Here is a 23,500-nt window from a genome sequence, read left to right as displayed (position 1 = left end):
AATAGAAAGACGTGTTGTGAAAGTTACGCTTTTTCGAACATTTGTAAGTTTAGTACATGAAACCAAATAAATCACCAAAACATATTTAACAACCAGAAGGAGACCAAAAAGTTATTTTCAAAGCCACCATTTTGTAATAAAAAACAAAATGGTGTTCATTCCCCCACCCCACACCTAGAATATTCCTGGTGTACACAGAGTACTGCACTGTCCTCGGACTATGCAGACTGCAAACACCCTTGTGATTTTTTTTTTTTAAGTTCTATTTTATAACTGTGAAAGGTGGCTCCTAAAGGAACTGTTTTGGGTATTTTGTGATTTTGTACTTTTTTGGGCTTTTTTGTTTTTTACAGGAGAGGCAAAGTAAGGTGAGGGAGGGAAGGGAGGGAAGGGGCACCAACCACAGAGACAGAGGAGCAGGTGGACAGGGGAAGATGCTGGGCAGGCCTTAAATTTAAGGTAGGTCACAGTGCTGATCATGCTCCTTGACTGAGCCTTGAAAGCAATTTGAAATTGCTTCCCCCTGCAGAACAGTGTGTCACAGTACAATTGAGTACCTGTGAGGGGGCCACCGGGATCCTCAGCCCCAGAGAAGTAGCCTGTGTTGTGGCAGGAGCGGTCAAGGAAGATGGGGTAGAGGCTGTCAACCTGCTTCTCCTTGAAGAAGGAACAGCATTTCTCAGAACACCTGGGTGGTTGTATCTGGTGTGGTGGTACATGGATGTGAACCTGTAGGAGTACAGCAGAGGCCTTCCGCAACTGAGTTTGTCCCTGCACTCAGTGTCACTTACCTTGGCTGCCCGAGCCTTCAGTACACCCCCAACGGTGGTGAAAAACCACCACACCCATGACTAATTCCGGGCGTTCGAGCTAGGTGCTTCCTCTACCACATTTTGCTCTTCATCCTCTTCTGGATCTCTGAGCCTGTTCACTCTGCAGGCCCTCTGGTTTGTGTTGGTGGTGGTGGCCCCTGGAAGGAGTTGGGATGGCCATAGCAGATCCCATTGATGCAGGTGGCGAGATTTGCAAAGGGATCTAGAAATCAGGTGCTCTCTGCTGGTCTACCAGATTGGGAATGACTAAAAGTAATGAGTGGGTCTCTTCAGAGGAACTCTCTGTGGACTGTGCCACTATCCGCAGACTACCAAGTCATAAATCAGCCTTGCAAAGTTGAAAAAAGTTCCCAAATCAGCTAAGAATGGATCTAGGAGGTATGGAATGGTAAACTTTCAAATTGAAACATCCTAGATTGGCCAAAAATGCAGTCACGCTAGATGGGTATGGTGACATATTGATGTCCCCGGATGTCCACGGTGACAGTGGGTGTCAGCGAACACCCATCAGGCAGGAACCGCAGGGCGCATGTGCATGGTTGTCTGCAAATGGACGCGCTGTCCGTGGACTAATTAAAAGTACACCATGCCAGGCAGGCCATGTCCGGACACGGCACGATGTCCGCGGACAATCCTTTGAAGAAACAGACAACCCTAACATTTGTATAGTCCGTAGACTATTATTTGAGGTTTGTAAAAAAACAAATATGTCAGAACAACATACAATATATTTATAGTATTATAAATACATGTATTTATGAACAGGATGAGGTATCATAATGGGGAACATAAATGGGAGAATTTGGAATTTCTATACAATGATCATTAGGGGAGGCAGGGAGTGGATGTTTCGCCAAAGCTTCTGTCATTTAGATTTTGGGAATTTGATGGGGTGATTGCTGGGGGAAATGTGGACGGGTACAAAAAGGACAGTGATAATCAACATTTCTAATAACATGATTTTTAAAATAATTTAAAATTTCCTTAAAATCATTACCAAGTTCATCCAATTTTGATCACGATTTCATTATGTACAGTTAGGGACAGAGATTTTCTTTGTGATTCTCCATAATTAAATTGAGGTGTTGTTTCATCATGTAAACTATGTGCTATAAGAAAAGAAGAAATTATAATTTCACTGAGCTTTGTATGAATTACATTATTTGTTTATATTGAAAGATGTATTGTTTACCATTAGAGATAATATCCTCACTCTTTTCTTCTTTTGGGAAGTTTTCTTCTAACCACTCAAGTGTGTTTGCCATTTCTGTGAAAATAAAAACATAATGTGCTTCTTGCTTATAAGAAATGTTTAAATAATGAATGGTAATAATAGAGAAATAAATGCAGTTCACTTATTATTTATTTGGTAAGAGGTTGTTTTGGAATGAGCGTCTGGTATATGCTAGTCTGTCTGAAGAGTTGTACTGAAGTGAAAAATAATGTGTACATTTTCAAATTATGATTTTGGACAAAAAGGTATATTTGCAGGTAGTAAATATAAGTAATATTGTTTTCTGTATATGTGTATGTTGATTAAAGGGGAGAATATTTTTTGTTCTCCCCAGTGCTTATGGGCTTTGTGGATGGTACCTAATGCCTGTGAACATTCGTACTGTCTCAAGACTCTGGAACTGCTACATTGTGTGTGAGTATAATAAAAGTAATGTCTAGCAAATTAAGGGTGCACTGGTAAAAAACTGTGAAATTCAGTGAAAAAACGTTTTTAAAGGGCCGTTATGGTTTAAAGTAAAACCGAAAACCCTCACCAGTTATGGTAAACTAAGCAACCATAACTAGTGCCACTACTGTGCACAGCTAAGTCTAACACCCAGGACATCAAAAATGATATCACACTGACAGAATAGAAAAAGCTGTGGGTTTTTCTTCTGTTTATTATTTTCCTTTTGAGGCAATTAAAAGGACATGCAAATCCTTAGTTAGTCACAGATTAGCTCTGTATGCCGTACAGAACTATCCACTCTGCTGTGAACAACTGCAATCTGGCAGTGATATAAAAGCCCTGGCTTTTTTTGTTTTGGTAATAATAAAAAGATGCAGGATGTTCCATCTCAAAAACTGTGACCCCCTCTTTCTTTTTGTCCGACCAAAAGTATATTGTACACCTGTCTCCTGCTGCATTAGTATCTTGGTTTGCAGTGCTTTCTCTCCAGTGGCACGGAGCAGGTTCAGAGGCAACAGTTGTTTTATCTGGCAGCTGGAGTCACAGTAAAGTCACCTCTGCACAGAGGCTGTATTTATAATCTGCACGTCCATTCCAAATCAAGATTATTATAATAAGCACCACCCTGGTAGCAGTTTGACCTTTAAACATAAGTCATACCTGAGTTGGAGTATGGTGGCTGGTGATTTACATGATTATAAAAGCCACATCTGATCTGAATCATACATATGTCAACACTGTGAGCTTAGGCCAGCCATAGACAGGCTGTCCAAATTCTACCTAGACAGGCTGTCTCAGCTACAACCATCAGGTCAATAGTCAGCAACAGCTGTCTCTCATTTCATACTTTGTTAGGTCAGATAACACCTCCCTCTATCAGGACTACCCTCAGCAGGAGTTGTCCTGGTAAACAGTATCCGAGAGGTACACACCAACAAAAAGGACAAGCTTCATACCAGGGTGTTGCAAACCAAAAGGGCATTTGAGGCTATGGATAAGAGAAAGGGCAGGATTAGTATAATCAGAGTCAGAGAAAGCTAAGCACAATTGTGGAATGATTAACAATATTTTGTATTTCCTCTTTATCTCTCCTTCCTATCTTCTACAATTCCTTTACCTCAATGCACTTTGTGTATGATGCAACCAGGCAGAGACCACCGTCACATGGACAGGGATTCACTCCAATAAAGCAGGATTGATTTTATCCAATCCTTTGTGGCATTTTGCCTATAAAAATGGGGTCTCCCACACCTTCTGTCATTCACTTTTGGACTAATCAGGACATAAGAAAACAATCATGGGAGTAGTTCTTTCCAAAGACCTCAGCCTTTTATGTGCAGAAGGAATGCTGTATGGCAGTGTCACGCGCCAAGGCTCCTTGCGCTTGCGGAATCAATGGTCCCTCAGCTGCCATTGATCAGCACATCATGTTAGCCTGCAACGTGATGTGCAGGTCTAGTTTTTTTTCAAGATGGCCGCCGCCACTTCTTACATATGCATTCCAAACCCAGCAGTTGGTGCGTTGCAACACTTGTGCTTGCCTCTAGGGTGAGACGCTGTCAGGAGGTTTCTTTGCTCTGCTTGAATGCTTCTGCTTGCCTTGCTTGGCTCTCAGCCTCACTGCTTTCTCTGTTGCTTTGCTTCTCCACTGGCTACGGCATTACCTTCCTTTCCTTCCTCCTGCCACAGCAGCAGTGCTGTATTCCTCCGGATCCCGCACGGGAGCCTTTTGCTGCTACGCTCCCTCTAGTTCTCTTCCCCCTTTCCCCCTTTCCCGGTTATCAAGCTCAACCATCTCCTCTGGATCTCCTTTCTGCGATTTACACAACTGCACTCCCGGAACGTCCTGCTTTCTACCCACCAATTCCTCTGGGTTCCCTGCTTCATCACACCAGTTTGGACTTTCCGCCAGGATTCATGCTCTTCCACCGGCATCGACAAAGTCCTGCAGCCCACTCAAGACCATGCTGCAAGCTATGGGGTTTTTATGCCTAACAAGGCTTTTTCCCCCACTTGGCTGCTTCGGGAAGAGGCCACTAGTCTGCCAGTTCAGCAGGCATGCATAGAGGCTTCCATCCGAGACTGGCCTTATCTCTACAAGAAAAGAGCTACAGGTTGAAAGAAGGGACGGAAGAAGGAGTCTGACACCAGCTCAGAAGATTCAGGTGAGCGGGAAGGCTTCTTGTAGAAACTGATGATACTGACAGTGGTGACAGCCAGAGGCTTGCTCTGATCCCTACCCACGCCCAGGGCACCTTGTGGGGTGACTCTTGCTGGGGATCAGAGCATGCCACTCTTCTTGTAACTTTCTTAGGCTGGGAGAACAGAACCTGAAAGGACTCACCTTCCTTGACACAAGCCTCTGCAGTGGATTTTACAGCATCCTGAGGGCCATAAAAGTCATGATCTCTGCTTTCACCACATAAAACCGATCGACTGCATTTGATTCAAGTTCACCACATTCTATCCAGAAGGATCTGCCAGTGCTCCTTTTAGAACACCAGATAGGTGCTGCTGCTGCACCTTTCAAACCAGCTTCTGGTCGCATTGTGCAAGGAAGAGCATTTTAACCATCCGGCTTTAACCGCTGCTTGCTGCTGCAGACAAATTTGAACCACCACCGCTTGAACATCATATCGGACCATCGGGTCCACAGTTTCAAACAGTTAGACCTCGACTTGAACTTCTGAATCATCAGGTCACACTTTGACCCAAACCAGCAGTTACCAACTTCTCGAACTGACTCGACTTTTGAACCAATCCTGGGGAGCCATGTAAACTGCATTGCTTCACCACTGCATTCATAATTCACCAAGCTCCTGCTTCAAACAAACCTGACGCCAGCTCACCGTCTTAACCAATATGACTCGATGCACGCAAACCTAGTTCAACCCACATCTGAAAAAGCCTTGTTTGACATTGCAGCACCTAAACTAGTAATCAGTTACTTTCCACTGACTCTGTCCCACTGTCTCATCCTTTGGGGCCCTAGAGACTGGTTAAGTCCCTTTTATGTCCTTTTTCCGGCAAGAGATATCCTTTTTGAAACCATTGTTTCATTTCTTGACTGTTTCCATTGCATTCTAAGTATTCAGAGTGCTGACTCTTTACATTCTGCATACTGCTTTTAAAGGGATAGCTTTCTATATTGTTTTTGATAGTTAAGTGTACAATGTATTGGCTGAATTAAAAGTATATATTGTTCTAGAACCTTGGCTGGACATTATTTAATATTGGAACTGTTATTGCTGTTTCCATTGCTATTGTTTAGCTGTGGTGTCCAGTCAAAGGATCGAATGTAAAAAGGATCAAATGTAAAAGGATCGACGCAATAGGGCCGAAAACAAAAGGATCAATTTTTTTTTTATTATATATTTTTCGGGGTTTTCGTATAGTTAAAAACAAGTGGTTTTTACCACAAAAACAGGGGTTGGGGGGGCACCCCACCCCCAAAAAAAAAAAAAGTAAAAAAAAAAAAAAAATGTTGTCGATCCTTTTGTTTTTGATCCTTTTGAATCGATCCTTTTACCATTCGATCCTTTTTTTTTCGATCCTTTGACCTACAACCTTTAGCTGTTCTGTTTTACCTTTATGATTTGGATCATCTTTGGTTTGGAGAATTATGCAGACTGAGTAGGTGGATAAGCCACTACTCACCCTTTTACCCATGCAGATCAGGAACAATTTTGTCACAAGTACATACATGTATTTTTATGGCCGGAGGTCGATCATAGTTGACATATCAATTAACTAAATTCAATTTTGATTTTCTGTATTTGTAACGTGCCTGCGGCAGACGTTACCGTATTGGGGCGCAGTTGGAATTGCCTTTGTAAATAGAGAGATATAGAGAAATCACTAGGTCACTAGTTCAGATCTGTGTCCCTAGAGACAGTCAAACTACGAGAAGATTATTTAAACAGAAAGGGTTTCAGAGCCTTCCAAAACTGAACAAGTGTCTGACATTCCCTAATCTTTTATAGTATACTATTCCATAATTTGGGTCCAAACACAGCAAATCTCCTGTCACCTCTAGTGACAAATGCTGACCGGGTTCTGTTTAACAGTAAGTGATTCCTTGATCTTAGGGTCCTTACTGGCTATAAAGACACATTTATTTGCTTAGATATTCTGGGGTCAGTCCCTTTAAACACTTAAACGTCATAGAAGCAACCTTGAATTTAATACGGTCCTCGACCGTTAGTCAGTGAAGTGTCCTCCTTAAGGAGGAAACGTGGTCTACTCTCCTCAAACTACCATTCTGTCTAACTGCTGCATTTTGAGCCTTCTGGAGCCTGTGCAGTTGTTTGGCTGGAGCACCCATCAACAGGCAATTGCAATAGTTTAGATGGGTATTTGTCATGGTCCAATCACTGCTTCATGGTCTCCTTTAGGAATGTATGTTATAACTCATCAAAGCATCTGTAACAAGTAGTATACCGATTAAACCTTTGCCCCTACCTGTACCTCACTACCCGGGTTCTCCTGCCACATGCATCATAGGTTCTTGATCTTAGTAGAGAATTGAAGTTTCTCCCCAAGAATACATGGGGCAAAAGATTTACTTACGGCTGCAACCTGCTTTTCAGGTCCAAACAAAATCAGCTCTGTTTTAGCTGCATTCAGCTAAAATGGATTTCTGGACATCCATCCATTTATATCATCCAAACACAGGTACACTTTTAGAAAAAGCCTCATCAATGTCAGCAATATTGATGTATATCTGAGTATCATTTGCATAATAATGGTAACTTAAACCAGGACGTTTCAGGATGTTCAACACTGGCTGCACATTTAGATTAAACAGCAGGGGGGAAAGTGATGACCCTGTGGTACTCCGCAGTTCATCACAATAGAATCTGAGATACAACCCCCACATTTCACATGTTTGTGTCTGTTGTCTGGAAATGACCCAAACTGGTTCAAGACTTGGTCAGAAAAATTCCCAGGCCTTGTTAGACGCTCAAGTATGATGCTATGCTTGACTGTATCAAAGGCTGTGGACAAATCCAACATTACGAAGAGAGTCAGTTCCCCTTAGTTCGCTACCTCTAACAACTCATCATACACTACTAGCAGAGCCGTTTCTGTCCCATGCACGGGTCGAAATCATGACTGTAATTCGTCAAGTAGTGACTCATTCTCAACAAATGTTTGCAATTGAGTGGTACCCACTTTCTCTAAGATTTCTCCTGGTCATGATAGGCCTGCAACCGGTCGATGTTTCTTTAGACAAGCAGGATCCAAATCCTTTTTTTCAGCAATGGGGTAATAATTGACTTTTTTAATTCCCTGGTACTGTACCCTGGGCCAATGATTTATTAATAAATGTAGTAATGAAGGGAACACTATTTGTTGCTAGACTTCTAGCTGAGCATGCAGGCAGCATAAACAAAGACTCATTGGTAGGTTTGTTAGGGAGAATTCTCAAAAATGTGCCAATTCCCTTCACCTTAGAGACCCCTAGCAACTTTGCTGGATTTTGAGGACTTGATTATTTTACCTGGAGAGTGTGTGACCCTTTTCCCCCACTCGCTTATATATTTTGATATGTGTTTAACCTTTGTGTTTCCTTTGGTTATGGAGTCTAACCAACTCCATAGGCATCATCTTTTTCATTTGTGTGACACAGCACCATCAGTGCAGTGACACAGGGAAGCCTTTCAGGCTTTCCATAGGTTTAAATGTCTTCTCTGGGATAAACAGCTGTTTCCCAGAGTAAGTAATGTGAAATTAACTTTACTAGTCTTTTAAATTCCTAGATCCAGCACACCCTATCATCCAATAGAGTGCCAGAGGGGTTACTTAGTATCTCCTGTGTCTAGATACTCATGTAGCATTACAATGCTACCTTTTCCTCTCAGAATGGCTGGTGGCAGTTGTTTTACAGCAAACTACCATGATTTATCCCGACCGCAAACTATTCGTAGCTCCGGTAACGTTAAATCGCGGGAGCCATGTTTTTCAAGATGGCGCCTAGCCATCGTTGCTAAAATGGTTCCCGGTCTTCTTTTTTGCCATGCTTTTGTGGAAAGTTCCTTCTAGAGTATTTCTCTGCATGCCAAACCAGGTTTGGTCTCTTTGTTCATTCGCCTTTGGCGGGCTTCAGTAGTGAAATTTGCCTCTGGCTTCAGAGTGTCTGGGGTAGGCAGGAAGTGTGGGAGGGGCCCGAAACTCCCTGTGCTAAGTCTTCTAGGAGAACGAAATGCACTCTGTGATGATTGGCTGGCTGACTGTCCGGCAAGGACAGCCACCCTGCTGGGCAGTGGCAGCTAGGCTGGAATGAATGGGAGATAACTGAATAAAAGACGAGTCTCTTGGCTTGGAAGGCAGAGTCGACCACTGGAACGAAGGAACCGAAGAAAAGCTTGAAGAGGATGGCTGCTGCAACTCCTGTACCGGTGGTTTGCCCGGTGAAGCCCTGCTACAGGTCCGAATCACCAAGTTCACATCGACAGAGAAGCCTTGCAAGGACGACTTCTGCCTTTGAGTTAGTAGGGCCAATCAACTCCCTAATAAGCCACCTGGATACCCATCTCAGAGCTGTTTCTATTTCCTCAGAGTGCTGCAGGAAACTGTAGAGCCAGGCAGAGGGACACCAGATTGTGTACGTTACCTGTACGCTGGCCTAATGCATTTGGAAGATCCTCCGGACTCCCACATCGGACCGACCAAGCCTAACCCCCTTCAGCTGAGTGTGGGACCTCAGAAGCAAGGACAGTCCACCTTGACAGTGAGGTCCAGCGTTGTTACCAGTGCAGTAGCTCAAACGTGAAACAGCCACTGAAATTGAAGTGTGCCAGTTGCAAGCTTTTGACCATCACAGTGCAGTGCAGGAGTCTCCCGACATCCTCCCTCTTGTCCCCACGAGTGAGGCCCAGGAACAGCGAGATCTGCAGGAACTGCCAAGAACAGAAGTCATCAGCTGCCTCTTTTTCTTCATTGAAAGGTACTGTAAAACAAGACTGAGAGAATTTACCTCTCACGGTGAAAGTGCTTGAAAGTTTTGCAACTCACAGGCCTAATCAGCTTGTGACCCAACATATGAATCTTCTTTTTACAAACTACTTTCAAGAACTTGTGCAGACATTTCTGTTTACTTAACAGAACTGCTTTATCCTATCCAAGACTTTAGCCCGTTGACTTTGGCCTAGCCTATTGAATTGAATTGATTCTTCTGGTGAACTTAAAGTATTTGCACTGTCTAAGAATAATTGTAACCTTTTATGTTCTGATAACCTTTGCCTTTAACTCCTCTTGAAAAGTATTCTGAATGCCAACAGTAAGATATTAATGTCCCCAGCACCCTTGTTACTAAAGACACCTCTGGGTGTAGGTTGTGTCTGTGGGCCATCCCAAAGGGGTCTTATCTGATTCAGAAACTTAGAGTGTACAGTATTGAAGTATATTTGTGTGTTACTATATGATTGCCTCCTTCTAATTAATGTTTTATAACTGACTGATAAATAAATGAATAAGTATTGATCCAAGAAACCTTGAGTGTAAGAGTTTATTTGAACACCTGTGATTGTAGACCTCTGTGTAACATCATTATTGCTCACAATTCCCCTCTTGAGATAAGCCTGGCTGCTCAACACGCTTCCAAAACTGTGTTGTACAGACTTATACCAAAGGTTGGTTTGTTTATACCTGTAGTCATCGTTGTGTGTAGTGTTCCCAGAGGGTACGGCATACAAACTTTGCCTAACAAGGTTTAAGCTTTAGGATCGGAGATTGAAAATAATCCTCTGTCACTGGTTGTAAATCAAAGCTCACACGTTCTTTGTTGCTTTGCTCCCTACTACCACTTCATCTGATTGAGTATTTAAATATCTCTCAGTTGTCTGACTTTGACATCTCTCGTTCTCCTCATTCTTTGCCCTGATGCTTTCTTGTATGGTTTCGATGTTCTCTTTAAAAAATACATAAACGTATTGGCCTGTGTTAATGTAGGCTCAGATGATGATATAATGCAACTTGGTTTACAAAACCTAGCAACCACTGCAACTATTTCTCTTGACGGATTGCCTGCATTGTTAATTTCAGTGTGGAGAAAGTCTCTTTTAGCCCTAAAGATAGTTTGTTTATACTTTGTCAATGCAGATTTAGCATTCTCAGTATTCTCTGGTGACCTGATCTCTCGATTTTTTATCAGTTTGGCGAGCCCTCTTCTGGAGGGAGATGAAGTTGGGCGTAAACCAAGACTTAGAGATTCTATTGCTTTTTAGGTTTTAATGGGGCATATTTGGAATTTATGGGGTCCCAAATTCTAGTGCCCTGGGTAAAGAATTCCTCACTCAGCAGTGTACAATCAATACTGGGCAATTTTCGGAGTACCTCATCTCCTGGAATATTGGCCAGATCCTTAATTTTACGCGTGAGACCAATGGTGCACCCTTCCCCTTCTCCTTTCCTTTTGCTGGGGTAACAAAATCAAAAAAATCCCTACAACTAAACGTGTACAATGGACACATAATGATATCTTCGGTAGATGTATCATAAAAATAATACTATATTTCTTCATTATTTCATCTATATAGTGTTTTTGATCAATGCTGCATAGAAGTGGTGTAAACATAGTGCTGAATAATATTGTACAATGATTTGAACCGTGCGGAATAGTATTGTAATAGAGAGTGGCACTTTAGATAAATAATTCAGACATGGGCAGGGGCAAACCTCAGCTGGCACGATGAATTCACAAACTACATGTCCTTTAATGGTGGCATATATCATTACTGTGCTCGATGGCAGAATGCACTAAAAAAGGAAACGCAGAAACAAAGTATTACAATCCATTAAAAAGCAGGCTCGGATAAAATAGGTTTTGGGAAGAAAGACAGGATTATTTTTGAGTGTTGGGGGAAGTGAGGACACAGGCAATCAAACATGTTGAATCGGCACAAAGGCAGCAGCACTCCACTTTCCCACCACAATGTAATTGAGCAAAAGGACCTCTCCAGGCTGAAACGCCGGCGTCAGAAGTTCAAGCGCGGCTAAAGATGTGTTTATGCAACATTGCTCATACATTACGCAGCGTTAGGGACGAGTCCCTCAAGGACAGGCCATCCAGAAATCAGCCAATACTCCACCACCGCGCATACATCTACTTGACAGGTTTTGCTTGATGAAACATAACAACCCAATGATTAGAACGTGCATTGTATGGACAGCCAACTCGACCTTCAAAGCTCAAGTTACAGCAATATTTTGCCTGCATTCAAGACTCAGCATTAATTATTGAAATGCAATCAAGCTTCAAAAGAAGCACTTCTTCCAAAGTGTATTCAGAGTCGCCAATTAACACGTGTGCACGCTGATCACCTAAACAGGTCATCAATGAATGAAGGTATTAGCGTAGTAAGATCACACAATGGCTTTGATTGCATTTCAAACAAGCAATATGCATGCTCTGTTTCCAAAGAAAGCCGGATGAGAGCTATTTTCATTGACCTCCATCACGGATTACAAGATGGAGGTCTTTGCCTTGACATCACGCGTGGTTCATTGACTTAGTAGTTAAAGGCAGACACATCTGCACTAGCCAGAGTGTTCTTCCCTCTCTCTCTCTCTTTCTCTCTCTCTCTCTCTCTCTCTCGCTCTCTCTCTGTCTGTCTCCGTCTCACCTTTTAATATTTATTTTATTTTACATTTTACAAAACGTGAGCCACACTCCAGATGTGCTTGAGCCCTAAACAAAAAATCCAAACACAATACAATTATTCAAATTGCCACAGTGCATATGGGGCCTCATTACGACCCAGGCGGTAAGTTACCGCCTGGGTCGTACCTTTACCACCATGGCGTAAACTATGTTTACGCCATGGTGGTTGGCGGACTTACCGCCCCATTCTGAGGTGAGTGGGGCGGTAAGTCCCCATTAACCCATTTACCCTTCCTCATTCCCATTTTTGCCCCATAGGGCATAATGGGAGTGGGGAAGGTGTTAATTACGCCACCGTAAATTACGGTGGCGTAATTAACAACAAGGTCCCTTAGCGCCATGGATTTTAACATCTGCTAAAAGCAGGTGTTAAAACCTCCATGGCGCTAAGGGACCTCGGAATCAGGCGGTAAGGGTCGGCGCTGTTTACGCCGCCGTAAACCCCTTACCGCCTGGGTCCTAATGAGGCCCATAGTGTTCCTCACAAGCTCGCTTAACAATAACAACACTATTAACAATAGCACTAATAATAACAAATAAAGCATCTCATCCAGAACATGTCTGAAAATGACATGTTTTTTCAGCAACAATGGTGACACAGTGGTGGTGTCAGTTGTTTTCCAAAGTGTAGGTATATTAGATTTCTAAATAGCTCCATTGTTTATTGGTGACTGAAATAAGGGATTATTCGCAGGGAATTCCACAACTGAGAACATTTCAGAGGAGGGACTGCGCATTTCTAAGGAACTGTGTGCAGCTGGTCAGCCTCTTGCATGTGCAGCATCGATCAAACACATGTATGATATGCTCCCAGTTCCCACGTTGGTGCCGCAAGCACACAACACACGGTGACAGAGCCATCATCATCATCAAATGTCTTCAAAAGGGTAAACGCTTAAGGGCTGATTCACAAAAATGTTTTAACATGGGAAAGTCCCATTGAAAATGTTGTGTCAATTCAATCAGGCCCTAATTCTGTCCCTCCTTGGGACAGGCATAGCAGCAATTCTTTCTGGTGCCACCTGGATTTCAAAAGAAATGCATTGATGGGTCAGTAATGATTGACTTGTGCACTCTTCTCCCTCCGGTCCTGTTCCAAAACCACGCAGGGGCATTTAAAAAAAAAAAATGTTCTGCCATTTTAAAATGCATCCTATTTGTGAATCGAGAGGTGCCTTTAAAATGCCAGAAATGTACCATTCCGTCCCCTTGCAAGGAGGTATACCACCATCTGAATGTGCCGTCGCGTTTTGGTAACTGTCCAGATCTGTCCATCAGAAAATGCTATTCAGTTGGCTGGCTCTTGATGAAACCTAGAACTGCTGTACAAAGTGGCGATAATAACGGCTTGACAGAAATGCCTGCAATCCTTTCTCCTGCTCCAGCAGTGGTAGTGATGAAAAGGCTTTCACCATTGGGGTTGAGGCCTTGTCAGAATATTTCTACTTGATAACATTCTGACACGCAGAGGCGTTGCTAGGTGCTGCTGAGGGGGCTATAGCCCTGGGTCTTTTGGTTGTATCTCCTGATCGAAGTTCAGGAGTTACAACCAAAAAGCTAGCTAGCCCCGGCTCCTGACAGTCCTGACGTTAGCGTAGCCCCGGATCTTTTCCAGACCTAGCAACACACCTGTGTGACACGGGAACTCTGACGGGGACTCTGATGGAGGCCGAGAATAGCTCAAATACTACGCTTTTAGATTTCAAAACGGAGTCAGAAGAAACCATTAGTGCCTGATTAACTGCTCTTAAACCTACACATGAGTCTTTATTTCATCTGTCTGCTTGTATAGCAAAATGTTTAGCAGCAAACATAGCCCCTTTTATTAGCTGTTTTATAAATGTGTCACTGAGAAAAGGTATAGTTCCAGCTGAACTGAGAATGTCCATAATGTCTCCACTTTTATCTAGATCCTGATAACGTGCAGACTTATCGCCCCCCGTCGCAGGTCTACCATGGCCTGGTAGTATTTGGGAGAAAGTGGTTATGGTTCTGTCTAAGGAATATGTCGAGAGGGAATCTTTATTTGACCCTCTGCAGTCAGGCTTCCGCCCAAGATTTGGAACAGGAATAGCATTGTTCGCTGTTTGGGATGAACTATTGCGAGTGGGAGATCAAGGGGAACTATCAGTAATCGTAACTGTGGACCATAATATTCTTATTGAGCTACTGAGGACTATAGGCAACGTCTCGGCCAGTGCAATTGAACGGTTCACTTAAATGTGACTTGTGAACTAACTTGGCCAATTACATTTCAGTGGCTGGCGCTGCACCTTGTGTTCTTATTGCTGTAAACATGCAGAGAGAAAAGCACTTGTTTTCTTTAAATTAACTTTATTTTCCTGTTGCTACTGCAGTCCTAGCGAACAACACTACCCAGTATTCCTTGTGTCTTATTTACTGATTGTTCTGGCGCTTCTGTGCCGGCACTTCTTGGGTAAGCTGGTCTTCGCCGGTCCACGCCAGACATGCCGCCTGCTGCAGATAACTCCTTCTTTGTTGTAAAAAAACATGGGTTATCACCCAGAGCTTGTGTTGTTGCCGGAGTTCAGAAATTGCGTCGAGAAAGACGGGCTGAGAAACAGATTTCCCAGTGGTCTCAAGAAGTCGAGCCTAAACTTCTTGTACCCAGCACACAAATATTTGCTGGACCAGCCATGGATATTCTATCCACGTCACCCCCGTTCTTGCCAGAGACTGCACCTGTTTGCAACACCTGTACGGATGATTGGCAATTGACAGACCATAAAACCAATGTCCATATAGTACACCGTCGACAAGTTTGGCACTTCCCCCTCCATACCGTAGCTAGACGACACTACTTATGCAGAAACACATGACAAACAGCATACAGACCTATGGTTCCATCCTTACAATGCAATTATCAAAATGTGCCTACAAAACACCCGCTCACTAAATAGCCATGCGATTAACATACATGATTATGTTCAGGAAGAAGAACTTGAAATAACATGTGTCACAGAGACATGCTTAAATGACTCCAGTGGTCTGACAAAAAGTCTGGCTTCCCCTTTGGGCTTTAACCTTTTGGGGAAAAAAATTGAGAACATGGAATAGGAGGTGGTGTTGCACTCATAGTAAAATCATACTTACACGTCTTTGAATCGCTGCTCGGTTGCATCAATTGCGAAATCATACACTTCAAAACTTCTTCTGAATGAAAATTGCTGTATACATTTCCTTCTGCTTCATCGTCCACCTGAGAGCATGCCAAATTTCAATGAGGATTTGATACATATACTTGGCCCCCTAAATAAACCAAATAGTTCCACTATTCTACTTGGGGATATGAATCGCTGGGTGAGAAATCTTGGAGAGAAGGATGATGGTGAGTTAGAAAAACATCTCAAATGAATGGACTTTAACATTCTTAATACCGAGCCAATTCACTTAGGAGGACAAATTCTAGATTGGGTTACTTACCAACACCAGAGTTTGCCCTCGGTCTGATCACTTTTTTTGGCGGAATGTTGTATATATCTTCACAGTAAACCTCTAAAAACATATATCCTGCCAAAAAGAATAACTAGTAGGAATTTAAAAAAGGAAAATCTAGGGTGGGTAGAAACATGCTTAAAGCATATCATGGCCCTTGCTCACGATTCTGACCCACTGGAAATGTTGCAACCACTTATAATTCACGACTAAAGTGTTTCTTGGACAGAGTGGCACCTTTAAAACCTATGGCGATTAGAGACCGGGCTTGGCTAAAATCTTGGTATACTTTCGCCATGGTCAAAGTAAAAGTTGAGACGAGACGGCTTGAACGTATTTTGGAGAAAAGTCCAGCTGCTGAGAATAAAGAAGCCTGGACATCTGTACAAACAGCCTATAAAGGACGAATCTTTGAGGCAAAAAATAACTTTTAAAACAATGAAATTGAGTCCGCAGAAAACAACTCAAGAATATTATTCGAAAATGTACAGTTTGGAGAAACCAAAATTGCAGGGAATTTTACTCCCACAGTTGCTGACTACAACACAATGCAAAAAGCCTTTGGAGGTAAAATTACAGCAGCTCACTCTAAGATCTCGGACTCCTTGAAGCAAGATGTAAACCACTTGCTTTGACTATCCAAAGTGAAGCGTTTCAGTGCTGTGATTTATCTGTTTCACATGTATCGGAAGAAGAAGTGCAAAAGATTCTTAAAACAATGCGTTGGACATTGTGTTTGTGTGAAATATGTCCATCTAAATTTTTACTACCCTTACAAAAAAAAGTAGCCTTAGCCCAAATGACCCCAGCAACCTGCGCCCCATCACTAAATTACTTTTCCTCTTTAAAATATCGATAACATTTCAACATTTCAACATTACAGCTCCAACACCATCTGGAAAATGCAAATATTCTCCATCCAAAGCAATCTGGCTTCTGCACACTCCATTGCACAAACAGTGCTCTATAAGATCTGCAGACACATATGCTCAACATCAGGGAATACTTTTTGATCTGTCTCCCACATTTGATTTGCTAGATCATAATCGTTTACTGCATTCCCTGTCCACGTTTGGTGGATGTTCCAAAGAAACATCAAATTGGATCAGGTCCTTTCTAAGTAACAGGAAATCACGTCTGAGCTGGAGCAAAGCATCTTCAGACTATGAACAAATACAGAATGGCGTCCCACAAGGAGCATGCCTTTCTCCAACGCTGTTCACCTTGTATATCAAGCCTCGCTGTGCTCTCCTTACCACCTTAGATGTTCGCCTTACCAATTTTGCAGACAACACTCAGCTCCTCATGGAACAGAGTGGCAATTAAAAGATTGATTCTGCCAAGCTTACTCACATCTATGGCATTGTGAAAGGTTGGATGTTTCAGAAATAGATGTACCTGAATCCAGACAAGACAAAACTTATGATTTTTGGCTCAACACAAGCTAGATCCAAACTAGGCTCTGAATACTCCCACATGAGTATCGAAAAACGTTGTTGTATACCGATCAAGGAAAAAGTGAAAACATTAGGGGTACATATGAATGCCTCAGTGATCCCAGATGCACACGTTGACGGCATGGTGGTTAATACACATTTTCATCTTAGGATGTTGAAATATGCAAAACCACTCCTATCCTTTCAAAACTGGATAACTCCTTATGCTCCGCTTAGACTATTGCAACACCCTCTTGGTTGGGGCAAGTAATAACAACATAAAGAGATTGCAGGTACTTCAAAACAAAAGAGTTTGTATCATCTAAAACATCCCTAAAAGAGTGCATATCTTTCATGCCAGGAAGCAACTTCAATGTTTACCTGTATAAGCAAGAATATGCTTTAAGTCCTTATCCCCGACTCATAGATGTATATGTGGTAAGGTTCAGGCCTATTTAAAAGAACAAATGAAACCCTATAATAATAATAATAATAATAATAATAATAATAATAATAATAATAATAATAATAATAATAATAATAATAATAATTTAGCATTTATATAGCACTACAACCATCGGGTATCTGAGCGCTGCTTATTATTACCCACGGTGTGTGGTGCTGATTTATCGACCTCGGAAGGATTAAAGGCTGACTTTGGTCCTTCTGGGATTCAAACCTGCGTCAGCAGGCTCTGCACAGATGTCAAAGTGAGCGTTCCACTCGCTGTGCTATCAGACCGGACCGCACCTATGCTCCATCTAGACAGTTTCGCTCAAGCTCAAGCGGTCTGCTGACCGTTCCTATGACCAAAAAAGTCTGAGGCCTCGGCCGATCTTTTCCTGTCATTGCAGCACAAGCCTGGAATACTCTACCATTAGAATTACAATTGGACGCATGCTACTTAGTGTTCCAGAAGAACTTTAAAACATATGTATTCGACTGATCTTTTCTGGCTACTAGTTGACTGGCTATCGATTCTCCCTGAGTTATATGTCATGTCCCGTTTTGCAAGTCCTCATGTGTATATGTAGCACCCAGATATTTTCAAGTTTTGGCACTATATAAATATGTAAATGTAAATGTTCATTTCCTTTCTGTTAAGGTGGCAACAACAAATGAGGTCTGGGGGTTACTTATCAGATGGCTTACCGCAGCAATGTGGAGTTGCCCAGGGAGTCTTCTATTTCACCATTATTATTCAATCTATATCTACGTCCTCTAATGAATATTCTGTTAAGTCATAAGGTCTGCTTTCAGTCATACACAAATGATATGCAGGGGTTCCTTAGGTTGAATGATATAGAGGAGTCCTTTTCATGGTTGAGTTTCTGTTTGGTGGAAGTTAGTGGCTGGATGTCACTAACTAGCTCCAACCTAATCCAAACCATAGAGAGGTCATCCTGTTTGGACCAAAATGCCTATTAGGTGAGAATAGATGTGCCCTGCCACATTTTTGGCTAGGATCAGAATTGAAGTATGCCACCAAAAGTTAAAATCTTGACATATGGCAGAGTGATCTTAGGTGTGAAGGTCAAATTGGGGCCACAGTGCAGACTGGTTTTTACAAATTGCAGCGGCAACGACAGTCTCTTCCCTATGTACCTCAGAAGGACCATGCAGCAGTGGTATGGGCCCTGATAAATTCCAAATTGGATATATGTAATAGCTTATTGGCGGGGCTCCTGACAAACAAATCTATCAGCTACGGAAGGCACAAAATGTGACGGTCAGACTGGTGTTCGGAGTGAATAAGTCCACCCCGATTTCAGGGCTTCACCAATCCATTCACTGGTTAGCCGCTGAGGATTAAGATCAGGTGCACGATATTCAAATGCTTGAATAATCTATCTGCCTTGCATCTAGCAGACAAGCTAAACGGTTTCTAATCAGCACAGTCCTGCAGATCAATGGATAAGCTTGTGTTGACTATCGCCCCATCTCTTTGTGTATCTAGAAGAGACTGTATATTTTTGGTTTTTGGACCCATGTTATCTAATAGCCTCCCACTAGAGATTAGGAAAGTAGAGTCCCTGTATATAAAAAAAAAAACAAAAACAAAAAAAAAAACTCAAAACCTATTTGTTTAAAGAGTGGAAGGGAGTTTTGGTCTAGGACCACTTAGCAATGTTTGATTTATATTTTATAACAGCTGTACATAGATACAATTTGGTTCCTCCCATTAACACAATACAAATACCTCAATCAATCAATCAATCAACCTAAATATATGATGTTTGTGCTGACTGGGGAATATTCTATGGGATTAGAGGCATGGGCGTAATTATAGGGGGGCAAGGGGGGTTTGCCCCCCCCAACTTCTGTGGCATGCCTTTTTGTTCCCCCCCAACTTTTGGAGGTCGGGAAGGGGGTCCACAATCATCAATTATGTAATTGGACAGCACAGTCTCATTACATAATGCAGAGATGCCCTGGCAGCTGCAAAGCAACACATTCAGGGCTGGGATACCCTGCATGGTTCAGTCCCTCACCCTGGCTGGCCTGACTCAAAGTCAGCAGCCAGGGTGCTGAACTGGGTGTTGCAGGGCATGGGGCCTGTGCTGCCACACTAGCAGCAGCACTTCCAGGGGCTGCGGGGCAGAGAACTGCTTTCCGGCTTTGTGTTCATACGACACACAGACAGGGACTAGGAAGCTAATTCAGCTTGGTTCAGCAATGGACTCTTGTGGTGTAGTGGTCAAGTGTTATCCCTGAGGGATTTAGGTTGTTTGACCGAGGTACAAAATCACAATGAAATTGACGGTAGTAATTTTCGCTGCAAATACATTTTTACCTCATTACAAAAAAAACAAACCCATGTCCCCCCAAACCACCAGTACAACCATAATCCCCCCCTACATACCTTTTCTCCATTTGCCGCCTCTCCTGTACCCTGCAGCATCGGATCCATCCATCTAACGCAGGTCGGATCTGACGCTGCAGGGTCCCTTTTTCCTTTTTTTGTTGGGTCCCCTGCCTCAAATGCTGAGGTAGCGCAGGACACCTCTGCAACCGCTGAAGTAAAACATTCTGAACATGGGGAGTGAGGGACACCCCCGCAACCCCAGCTCTTCATGTTCGGTATCTTCGGCTTCAAACTAATGGGGGTGACCGAATTCAGTCAAATCTATCATTCAACCACATTTTATCAAACAATTTGACTGAAACGATCCCTAGGAGCCACCACCTGACTTCCCTCCACCCAACCCTTGTCCCCCCAACATTTTCAGCAAAGTTACTCCACTGATAGAGATTAAGCCAGCTACACCTAATGGAAAACATATGCAACATAAATGTGACATTTGCTCTGCCAAAGTATGATATTTAATCATTAATCAACCGTTGCACGGGATGAACGGGTGTTAGGGGCCTGAGTTAATGTGCCCAAGCATAGCGAGGGCCTTTATCAAGGGTCCATGGTGCTGTTACCAACTTTACCATCCTTTAGAATAGGAGATTATTGCTATTAGCACGCCAGTTTGCCAATCCGGTAACCTGTGGTATTGATAGCCAAAAATAAAGCACCTATGCTGCTTTGTTCACAGCAACAGCAGGGGAGAGTCAGGATTGCCATGGAAATGGAATGTGGGGCTCTACTCCGAGCCCCTCTTCTATTTTCATGGATAATCAGCAATCCAAGTGGATGGAGCAGTGTGTGCTGAGGAAATGGGTGGACAAGCCCATTTAAGATAAATTGGATGGCGTGGAGGGGTGTTGAGAGGATGCATTTGGGGTCAGGAGGTGGGGAAAGAGTGAAAACAGTACTTCCAGTCTAGGGCGGGTGCGCAGAGCACTTAGGTTGCTCCGAACTCGAGCTTGAATCAGTATATTCAGCCTGGGTTTAGAGCAACCTGATTGGCTCCCACACCTGCTGAGGGTGCTAATTGATGATAAAGTTTTCCAGGTATACTCCAGCATATTTGAATGGTACATTATTCTTTGGAAGGTTTCCAGTCCAACAATGGTAGTGTTATGAAATGCAATAGGGGAGGAAAATGCTGTTTTCCTTAATGGTTGCATGCAGGACAACTTGCCAGTTAAAAACACAATGAATAGTAATGCTCTGGACGAAAACAATAGGCAATAACTAATAGCCTCATTAATTTTTAATGACATCTTTTCTTAACATTTTTGGGACTCCTTCCTAAATTACAAATCTTGTTTTCCTCTTGTCTCAGGGAGTTGGTGAGGTTTTTAAAATGCATGTTCAGATGCAAAGATGTATAATTTGTAGATAATAAGGTTGCTTGGAAAATAAAGCCTTTTACTCATTAAGAAATGTTTATGGTTGCTAGGGTTCAGAGTCTATTCTCATCAGGCTTAACTCATCGTAACTGCTGTTGAATTGGGATATTCATGCAAGATGTCATTTGCGCATGGGCAACTTGGCTGATTATGAGGCACTGGATCCTCCCATCATTGCAAATATCACCAAATTTGATCACATTGAAATTCCGGGCTCAATCACACATTCCAGCAGCAGAATTTATCAATTTCTGCACCACGTTGAGGGCTTGCTTATGGATGAAAAGCCACTAAAGGGCTTTTCCCAAAATTGTTATATTATAATTGGTTATTTATAATGCGCTTAATACCCAGAAATTTCTAAGCGCAGACCCAGGGATCAAACCTGTGTTGCTCCACATCGTCATGCTTCCAAGGCGAGCTATCCTCCCAAGACTTCGAAAGTTATAATATAATAATCTAAGCGGCATTAGAAGACACCTATTGATGCAATATTTTGTTACTGAACATCTGAGAGTCCCGGCCACTGCTATTCATCTAGCAAGAGTATAGTTTTCACCAGTATGTTCTGCACTTATTAGTAAATGCAGTTATTCTGTAGTAGAGTGCATTTTGTATTATGAGTATATTGGTTTCAAACAATTCTTAAACAAAGACATGTGTTGCAGATCTGGAAGAGGTATGATACATCTTCCCTCTCTGCATTACTACGATCTAATACATAAACCACATAGTTGATACGATATGTCATTTATAACGCGCCTGCGCACAAGTGGTTCTATTGCATTATATATTGCATTATATTTGTGCATCTGCGGATTTGCCTCTTGCAGTGGCCTCTATTGTACATTGGATCCTTCCAACCTCATTCAACTCTGACACTATTATAAGAGAGAGGGGTGGAGGTGCTTCATTTGGTATTGCATGCATTTGTTTACTGCCCTCATCTACCAGTAGATCACTTTTCTTCTTCATGCTGCTGGCTCAAATCTGCTGCAGGTTGTTTGTTTGTTTATTTGGTAATGCGCACCAAAGCCTCAGGTAGCTGGGTGCGGCAGTTACAAGAATATTCAAAGCTTAGTTACAACATAAAAAGGACACAGCATTGTTAGTGACAACTCATTTGTAAGATCTGTTCAAGGTTTCGTAACCTATCTTGTCAAGGTTACAGTCCAGTTCCTTTTGGAAATAAATTCACTTCACTTCACCAACTCCCCATATTTCATGTGCACTTTCAGCAGTGAGAAATACCATGTACAGATATTAAGGGCCCGATTCATGGAGTATATGCCCGGTTCAAAGTGAATATGCACTACTGAAAAAAGGCACTTCGCACTGCCGACACAAACCCTGATTCATGGAACCGTGCAAAGTGCACTTTTGCAGTGCAAAGTCCGGCCAAAGTCATTGCATAGTCATTTTTGCAGTGCAAAATCACCATCACTATGGATTCTTGAACATTCTCTGTCATAAATGTAGGGCATTGGTAAAATGTAATGGCGGGCAAACTAGTTCACTGATAGAACAAACCATCCAGCAACTCTGAACTGGTTTTAACCTAGCCAGAGATTAATCTGAAGATATTTAAACTCGTACAGGTTTAACATATTAGTGGATATGTGTCCAGAAGGGGGATCATGCCGAATCTGCTCTGTATCCCACTGTGTGATTACACACATCTGAAAGATACATACTTAGGCACTCAAGAGCGACATCTCAATTGAGGGGGAAAGTTAGACTCCCTGAAAGAAGCTGTAATGTTTTTAGTACAGGGCGCTGGTATGCTGACTATCTAACAATACTTGGCGAACCAGTGTTTGTAAATTACCAAATCCTATATATGTATACCCTTAAGTGTACAGGCACAGAAACAGAAACAGCTAACATCAACTGATCTTTTTTTTTTTAAATTGCTCGTACACAATGAGTAATCCAGTTGAATGGAAATATGAAACATGATTTTGGTCTCTATTCCACTTCTGCAGATATTTGAATTGCTACATTATTCACTTGCCAGCACCCCGATCAAATAGTCTCTTGTATATACTCCCACCCTTCAAATCTGGGCACAAGAACCAGGTAAAGGCAAGAATCATAGTAAATCAATGCAAAGGTGGTCCGCAGACTTTATGCAGGGGACGTCACTGCAAGGTACCAAATACGCAATTAAAATTGCCTCCCT

The 23,500-nt window shown here is 42.4% G+C and overlaps 1 protein-coding gene across 2 annotated transcripts in view; it reads right to left on the bottom strand.

Moving 5' to 3' along the window:
* TRABD2B (TraB domain containing 2B) overlaps positions 1-23,500 on the bottom strand; it is a 1,121,778-nt gene that overhangs the window by 218,271 nt on the left and 880,007 nt on the right. Inside the window, exon 5 of one of the 2 annotated variants that reach the window (XM_069642239.1) lies at positions 1,904-2,100. The exons of the other annotated variant lie outside the window; for it this stretch is intronic. Within the exon in view, the coding sequence (XP_069498340.1) occupies positions 1,988-2,100 (113 nt within the window). The 3' untranslated portion in view covers positions 1,904-1,987. Of the gene's footprint in view, positions 1-1,903; positions 2,101-23,500 lie in introns of those variants that run through there. 2 annotated transcript variants of the gene reach the window in all.

Source organism: Ambystoma mexicanum, chromosome 1q (genome assembly GCF_040938575.1).
Source record: "Ambystoma mexicanum isolate Mex_15411 chromosome 1q, UKY_AmexF1_1, whole genome shotgun sequence".
Lineage (NCBI taxonomy): Eukaryota > Metazoa > Chordata > Amphibia > Caudata > Ambystomatidae > Ambystoma > Ambystoma mexicanum.
Note: the sequence above shows the minus strand (reverse complement) of the source record. Positions and strands in the feature narration are given on the sequence as shown.